This window comes from Phragmites australis, chromosome 21 (genome assembly GCF_958298935.1).
Source record: "Phragmites australis chromosome 21, lpPhrAust1.1, whole genome shotgun sequence".
Taxonomy (NCBI): domain Eukaryota; kingdom Viridiplantae; phylum Streptophyta; class Magnoliopsida; order Poales; family Poaceae; genus Phragmites; species Phragmites australis.
Window position 1 is genome coordinate 19,014,770 of NC_084941.1, and position 8,589 is coordinate 19,023,358.

General features: G+C 43.1%; 1 protein-coding gene across 2 annotated transcripts; it reads left to right on the forward strand.

Annotated features, from left to right (window-relative positions):
* Positions 1–212: 212 nt before the first annotated feature.
* Positions 213–8,313, forward strand: LOC133904116 (uncharacterized). Of its 2 annotated transcripts, XR_009907398.1 has the most exons (3): positions 213–1,795; positions 2,038–2,166; positions 8,081–8,313. XR_009907398.1 is itself a non-coding variant. In XM_062345607.1 (2 exons), the coding sequence occupies exons 1-2, from the start codon at positions 1,162–1,164 to the stop codon at positions 2,079–2,081; spliced, it is 678 nt and encodes a 225-aa protein (XP_062201591.1). In that variant the 5' UTR covers positions 213–1,161; the 3' UTR covers positions 2,082–2,761. The 2 variants fall into 2 exon arrangements, 1 of the variants encoding a protein (XP_062201591.1); XM_062345607.1 differs by lacking the exon at positions 8,081–8,313 and having other exon boundaries at positions 2,038–2,761.
* Positions 8,314–8,589: the final 276 nt, after the last annotated feature.

Below are 8,589 nucleotides of genomic sequence, written 5' to 3' on the forward strand. Positions count from 1 at the left end.
TGAGGGAGACGATCGGTGGTCGGCGGTGAGGCGGTGCGGAGCTGCTGCGACGTGCTCGCGCGGGAAGGTGCGGGCATACGGCGCTGGAGCAGAAGAAGGAGACGACAGCGTGGGCTGGTCGACGGCGCCCGGCCTGGAGAGTTGACGGAGAAGGGAGCTAGTGGCTCGAGGCTTGCGGGTTAGTGTGGTGCTCGCGCGTGCGGACGCGGTAGACGGTGGATCCGACTTGGGTAGCAGCAAGCTCCAGCTCGATTTGGTGTGCTCCGGTGGCAAGGGCTTGATTTGCTTGGGTGTGCTCTGGTGCTACAGTAGCGGCCGAGGACGAAGCTCGCTGAAGGTGAGCAGCAGGCTTCACTGCTCCTGGCGGAAGTGAGCAGGTGTTGATTGTTGAAGGAAGCACTGAGCAGAGGAGTTGGGTCTCAGATTGGTGGTGGAACTTGCAGTGGTTCTTGATTGAGGCCAGTAGCGTTCAAATTGGGGGCGGTTGTGAAGCTTTGTGTGGTGCTGTTGGGCTGCAAGGGAGCAGAGAGGAAGTGGTGCAGTAAGCGTGGAGTGGTGCTGTGAGTAGTAGTGAAATGCTTGTGTGTGTGGCTGCAATCAAAAGAGAAGGAGCAAGCTGCTAGTAGCTGTTTGACAGAGAACGAAGGCAGGTGCTGCTGTTTTGCTCTATCGCTACAGTATGGGAGAAAATCAAGGAATTGAGCAAGTTCTTGGGAAACTTGTTGAACTGCTTACTGCGAAAAAGAATGAGGTCTCATCCTCATGTAGGGAAATTGTGCCCCACGCAGATACAATTCAGAAATTAGAATTGATGCCAAATGATATCAAATTGGAGGGCATCAAGAATTATCTGGCTTGGTCTAGGAGGGCATTGTTGTTGTTGAAGGCCAAAAAACTTGAGGGCTTTGTCAATGGAGAGATGATTGAACCTAAGGATAAATCAAGTAATGAATGGAAAGCCTGGGATGCTACTAATTCTTTGGTGGTTGCATGGCTGTTAAGCTCGATATCACCGACTATTGCTGGATCAGTGGATACTATTGTGAGTGCTTCAGGGGTATGGCAGGCTCTATCTGAGATGTATTCAGGCATTGGAAATGTGATGTTATTAGCTGATACAGATGACAGAATACATCATCTGAAGCAGGGGGGCTATATTTGATGAAGTATGTTGCTGAGTTGAAGCGTTTGTGGGCTGATTTAGATCACTATGATCCTATTGAGTTTCCACATCCCGAGTGTGTAGCATGGGTGAAAAGGTGGATAGAGAAAAAAAGAGTTCTTCAGTTCCTAAGAGGTCTGGGCTCAGAATTTGAGGCAAAACGTGCTGCCATGTTTCACCAATCCAACCTTCCTAGCCTGGAGGAAGCCATAGCTGCTATGGCACAGGAGGAGACTAGACTTAAGGTAATGAGAGGTAATTCTTCACCTCCACCCCGTCCAGCTTTTATGGTGACAGGATCCCAGGAGACTAGGATATGCTATAACTGTGGTGAGAAGGGCCATTTGAGTCGTGATTGTCGCCAACCTTTCAAACCCAAAAGTGGAAGAGGAAGAGGTAGCGATAGAGGTGGACGAAGGAGTGGTGTGAGCCATGGTGGAGGAAGAGGTTATAAAGCTAATCTTGCTATGATTGAGGAAGGTGAATCTAACCTAGTCATGGTCTCAGCTGCTGAGTTAGAAGAATTGAGGAAGCTAAAAGAGAATAAGGAAAATTCAAGATCAAATGATCAAGAGACAACGACTTCAAATTCAGATTGGATATCAGATTCGGGTGCATCCAGGCATGTCACAGGTACATCAAGTGAATTTGCATCCTATACACCATACTCATATTCTCATAGAGAGACAATCTAGACTGTTGATGGAACATCTCGACCTATCAGAGGTGTGGGTATGGTGCAATGCACACCATCTATTACATTGTCATCTGTATTATATGTTCTGTCTTTTCCAATAAATCTAGTTTCAATAAGTTCATTAGTTGATCAGATGGATTGTTGTGTTTCTCTTGATTGTGAAAATTGTTTAATTCAGGAAAGGAAGACGGGAAGAAGGTTTGGGACTGGAGTTTGACATAATGGACTCTGGTATCTTGACAAGAGCAAGATAGATGAGACTATATGTCTTGCTCTGTCAGCTATTGCAAGTGAAGAGGAGATTAAGGTAATGCTTTTACACTATCGGTTGGGACATATATCTTTTGATATTAAGAGTAAGGTATTTCCTAATGAAATGTGTAAGGTGGACAAACGTAAATTGATATGTGATGCATGTGAGTTTGGGAAGCACACAAGAACCTCCTATGTGAGTAGGGGGTTGCGAAGTGTGGCACCATTTATATTAATCCACTCTGATATGTGGACCTCTCCTGTAGTCTCTATTAGTGGAGCGAAATACTTTGTCATATTTATTGATTGCCACTCTCGTATGACATGGCTATACCTTATGAAACATAAAAGTGAGGTGCTTGAATGCTTTAAGGACTTCTGTGCATGTGTGAAGAATCAATTCAATGCTCACGTTCAAATTATCAGAACTGATAATGGGACTGAGTATGTGAACAAGGAATTTGGAAGTTTTCTTTCTAAGAAAGGAATCTTACATCAAACTTCATGCCCTGATACGCCCCCACAAAATGGAGTAGCTGAAAGAAAGAATCGGTACCTCTTGGAGGTAGCCCGTTCACTCATGTATACTATGAATGTGCCTAAGTTCTTATGGAGTGAGGCAGTTATGACTACTACCCATCTTATTAATCGCATGCCGTCGAGAGTGCTTGGGATGAAGACACCTTATGAGATGTTGTTTGGAAAAAATGAGTTTATTGTTTCACCAAAAGTGTTTGGATGCACTTGCTTTGTTAGGGATCATAGACCTTCAGTCAGAAAGTTGGATCCTCAAGCCGTCAAGTGCATCTTTGTGGGCTACTCATCTGGGCAAAAAGGGTACAAGTGTTGGAGTCCATCCGAACGTCGTATGTTTGTGAGCATGGATGTAACTTTCAGGGAATCTATTCCTTTTTATGGGGAAAAGACAGATTTTAGTTCTTTATTTGCTGATCTTGAATCTTCTGACATGCACGAGATTAGTGTTGAGAAAGAGGAGGAAATGCTAGGGGCTAAAGATGAGGAGCAATCAAAGAAGAGGGGAGTTATGACTGGTTTGATCCCATGTCCAGCTGCCATGAGCAAGCCGGCACAGGAGGAAAGGGAGGCAAGATCACATGTGAGGGATAATCTACAAGTGTATATGAGAAGGAGGAAAGAAAACCTCAATCAACTCCCTCCTGATGGTAATGAGGTTACAAGTAATGAGGGGCAACTGCAAGTAGTGGAGCAGCACCAATCACAAATAGATCAATTATTGGAGACAGGGGGAGAAGAAGTTGAATCCTCTATTGACCTGCCTATTGCTATAAGAAAGGGAACAATGAGCACTACAGGAAAGTCTCCAATAAGGTATGGCTTCGAGGATGCAAATAGTGATGGGGATGAGAATGACATAGCCAACTTTTGTGGCATCACTATAGTCAATGACAATACCAAAAGATTGGAGAGAAACAAAACAAAATCCAAAGTGGAAGGAGGCCATGCTCGAGGAGCTAGCAGCACTTGAGAAGAACAAGACTTGGGATCTTGTTCCATTCCCTGTGGGCAAGAAGGTAGTTAGTTGCAAATGGGTTTACACGGTGAAACAGGACCCTAGTGGAAAGATAAAGAGGTATAAGGCAAGATTGGTAGCAAAAGGGTATAGCCAGACTTATGGAATTGATTATGATGAGACATTTGCGCCGGTTGCAAAAATGAGCACGATAAGAACACTAATCTCATGTGCATCTAATTTTGATTGGCCATTGTATCAATTGGATGTTAAGAATGCATTCTTACATGGAGATCTTCAAGAGGAAGTTTATATGGAGGTCCCACCGGGATTTGCTACTGATCAGACTAAGGGAAAAGTATTGAAATTGAAGAAGTCATTGTATGGTCTAAAGCAATCACCAAGAGCATGGTTTGATCGGCTCAGACGTGCAATGTGCAGTATGGGATACAGACAGTGTAATGGGGATCATATTGTGTTTTATTGTCATTCTAGAAATCATGTCACTATTCTTGCAGTCTATGTAGATGACATGATTATCACTAGTGATGACACTTTGGAGATGGCTTGGCTAAAGGAGAATCTAAGCAAAGAGTTTGAAGTCAAGGATTTAGGCCAACTCCGTTACTTCCTGGGTATTGAGATAGCAAGATCTCCTAGAGGGATTATTCTTTCACAACGAAAGTATACCCTGGATTTACTAAATGAGACAGGTATGCTTGGATGTCGTCCTGCTTCTACTCCTATGGAACAAAATCACAAGTTGAGTGCCATGTCCGGAGATCCAGTGGATAAAGATAGATATCAAAGACTTGTGGGTCGATTGATCTACTTGTGTCATACAAGGCCTGATATAACCTATGCAGTGAGTGTAGTAACTCGATATATGCATGATCCTAGAAGTGAGCATCTAGATGCAGTCTACAGGATCTTGCGATATTTGAAAAGTAGTCCTGGCAAAGGACTATGGTTTAAGAGGAATAATCACCTTAATGTGGAAGGCTATTGTGATGTTGACTGGGCTAACTGTCCTGATGATAGAAGATCAACTTCTGGTTATTGTACTTTTGTTGGAGGAAATCTGGTGTCATGGAGAAGCAAAAAACAACCGGTGGTGTCTCGATCAACTGCAGAGGCAGAGTATAGAGCTATGTCTGTGTGCCTAGGTGAGATGTTATGGATAAGAAACTTATTATCTGAATTGAAGCTATCAGAAGGGGTTTTGAAGCTTTGGTGTGATAATAAATCGGCGATCAATATTGCAAATAATCCAGTTCAGCATGATAGAACCAAGCATGTGGAGATCGATTGCTTCTTTATCAAGGAACGATTGGATGATGGAACACTTAAACTAAGTTATGTGGCTTCAGGTGGTCAAGTAGCAGATTGTCTAACAAAAGGCTTAGGAGTTAAAGAATGTGTATTAGCTTGTAGCAAGATGGAATGATAGATATATATCACCCATCTTGAGGGGGAGTGTTGGTGTGTATATGTAAATATGTCATAGTGTAGGGACTAATATGTAAAAAGGTAGTGAGATAAAAGTATACCAGGAAAGGGGATCGAGGGTGATCGATCCAGAAATCTCTACAGTGCTGGTATGTTGCTTGAACACTGGAGTGGCCACCAATGGCTGAGGAGTGGAAAGCAGTAATAATTTTGGTTTGTAGAGCGGTTTTACTACCAATCCATACCTTTCCCTTCTTTCTGATTAGGCCAGATTCAAGAGAGAAACCTTGAGTATTGGGTGAGGACACAACCAATTCTGACAGCAGTTGGATGGCCTTTGGATTAATGTGATAGGAGTTTGTGACCTCTTGAATCCACAAGGGCTGACAAGTGGATATAGCCTGCAGAGCAAAGAATTGGCCTACCCTGGAAAGTGCATGAGCTGCCATATTTTCACAGCCCTTCATATATGGAAATTTAAATTGTAAACCAATCAACTTAGTCATGGCCTTCTTCTGAAGATCAATGGATAAGTGCTGGTCATCCAAGTGACACAAGCTCTTCTGGTCAGTTTTGATGGTGAATGGGCCTCTTAGAAGATATAATCTCCATCTTTCCACTGCCATCATTATAGCCAAAAATTCCTTCTCATAAATAGATAATTTCTGGTTCTGGACCCGTAGAGCTTTACTATAGTATGCCACTGGTTGACACTTTTGTGTGAGAACAGGTCCAATGCCTTTATCACATGCATCAATTTCAATTTCATAGGGTAGATGAAAATCAGGCAGTGCTAGGACTGGGGTAGTGCTCATGGCCTATTCAGCTTATCAAATGCAGTTTGTGCCTCTGCCCAGACAAAACTCTTTTTCTTCAACAAACTTTGCTCACCATCGTCTGCACCCATAGAAATGCCTGAATTTCCATTGTCTTGCTCAGCTTGCAGATGCAGGTGAGTACCCTCTAGCGAAAGCCTCAATTCTGATACTGTAGGTAGGTCCAAATTATTTTTATTAGATGGTTCTGCTTCAATCTGATTATACACAGTAGAAGAGCATGCTCTATCTGGTTGAGTACAAAACTGTGGGTTCAAACTTTCGCTCGCCGCTACCAAACTGAAATCAGTTGTTGCATCAGGAGGAGGTAGGTTCAAGTCCATCGTGGATGGCCTGCACAAATTGATAGCATTTTTAAGCATCTATGAAAGCAAAACATACTTGACTTTAAAGCATTTCTGCTGATTGTTGAAGGCAAGTAACCACACAAAATATGGTTTTTCTATCATCTGTACAGTCTGAAAATACTTTAAAGCATGTTCATGTAGCATTTAAATCATTTTCTGATAGCAATTCATTTTTGGCTCTAAAGCATTTTGATGATTACTGAAAGCAAGTTCTTGATGATTACTAAAAGCAAGTTCAAATAAGGTGTCAAATTGATAGCATTTATAGCAATACATACTTGACTCTAAAGCATTTCTATTGATTATTGAAAGCAAGTTCAAGCACTGCCAACTGTACATTCAAAACTACTAAGCAGTTACTGCTAATTTTCGGAACCACATATTCATGTAGCATTTTAAAGAACTAATTATAGCAATTCATATTCAACTATACAACATTTTTTATTATTACTGAAAGCAAGTTCAAGTAAGGATACAAAAGTCAACTGTACATTTAGAACTGATAAGCAAACTTATTTTCGTGTTTGCCACCCAAACTTTTTCAGGTTTTAGAGAAATGCAAGCACATCTGTTTAGGCTGGAAATGCGTAATCTCTGGAGCAGATAACAATGTGGCATAATATGATGTTGTAGCACCCGGCATGTAACAAATGCGGTACTATCGCAACACATAAGAATAAGCAATAACGTATAATGGTTCAACCAAGATTTAATAATAACCGAGATGATGTGCCAACACAAATATAGTCACCAGCGAAAGCAAACAAAATTGAAGTTTAACGGACCGGACCGGTCCACTAAAAATAAAATGTTTTGACTCCAAAGCAAGAGGTGGCAAACCACGGTGCTGGCAAACGTGTGTCACCCATGACCCATGCTCATACATCTACTCCATTGTCTTTTTACCTGGAACAGGAAAGCATGTGTGAGATGGAACAATCTCAGCAAGTATACCAACACAACAAGAGTAGGTGATATTAACAAAGAACCAAGGATAAGTTATCAAGGATTCCAGGCAGCCACAAATGGTTGTGGCTATGATAGCATCATATTATCAAACTGGTGCGAGAGATGTAAAAAGAATGCAAACAGGATTTCAAGGCACATGAGAGACCATATAGAGATCCGAAAAGCACCATCCCAGTATAGGTATTAAAATCTACATACTGTGAGAGTAATCAGGTTACTAGATTGGAAAGCAAGTACGGTACCGATTTCATGAGTCGCATACCAGGAGATACGAGAATAGCCGGGCACCCACCTCGACTGCATCCCTGTGGTTGGGTGTTATTTTCCCAACAGCGAGAATGTACGCCCCCGTACGTTGTTAGGTGTAAAGTGTTATACCCATATATGCGACGATAGATACCTTTGGAAACTAGGGACATGTATGCAAAGATTAATGGGTAACTTAGATACATGGACATTAGGAATACGGTTATCAGGGTTCATGAGGGTTGTGCTAGAATGGTCCATGGTCTTTGTGAGATGTTAGTGAAAGTAGATGTATAATACATGAGTAACCTGCATACTCGACTGCAAGGATTGAAGAATTATGAGTTAACCATCGCAAGCTGCAGTTTAGATTCCCAGAAATTCAGCATGATAGCTAGACTCGGATCAGTCCTGTTGTGTTCACAAATATTGTTATTGTAGATCGAGGCTTACTAAGGTGTCAGTTGCAACATGCAGAATAATAACAACGGGAAGTGAGATATTGCACTGCGTCCAATTTTCCTAGTTCTGCATTTATCTAGCCAATAACAAATCAATGTTGCACTGCAACCATCTCTAACCATCTGATCACAGCAGCCTTGGTTTACTCAATTCGACTGAAACATACAGGTTGGATTATTGATCACGGAAGGGTAAAAAAAAGGATTGTCGTGTGGTAACTTGCCTGCCACGCGGTCGGAAGTCCGGCTCACGATGGATCGAAGATCTGAACAAGTCCCGGACTCTCCTCCAACCTCACGTGTGATCCTGCGCAGGAGGCGACGGTTTAGGCGAGGATATGCATAAAGAAACAGCAATACGAGTTCAAGTCCTGCTGCGGCATGCAGCACTTTGGCAGCCACACGAGGCACCACCCGGCAGCAACATGCTGTGGACTAGCAGCACGTCCAGGCCACCAGCAGCAGGGCGATGCCGGTGTGCCCGTGCGGCGAGGGCACACCACGGCTGGGCAGTATGGTGCAGCAATACAGTACGCCCTGCAACCTCGGCCGCGACGCCGGCAGCCTGACGACTAGCTCGCCATGACCAGCAACAGAAGAATGGACAGTTGAGGACGAAGGAGATCTGAAGCAGGGTGGCGGCTCCTCCTAAACCTAGATGAGATCACGGGAGGCAGA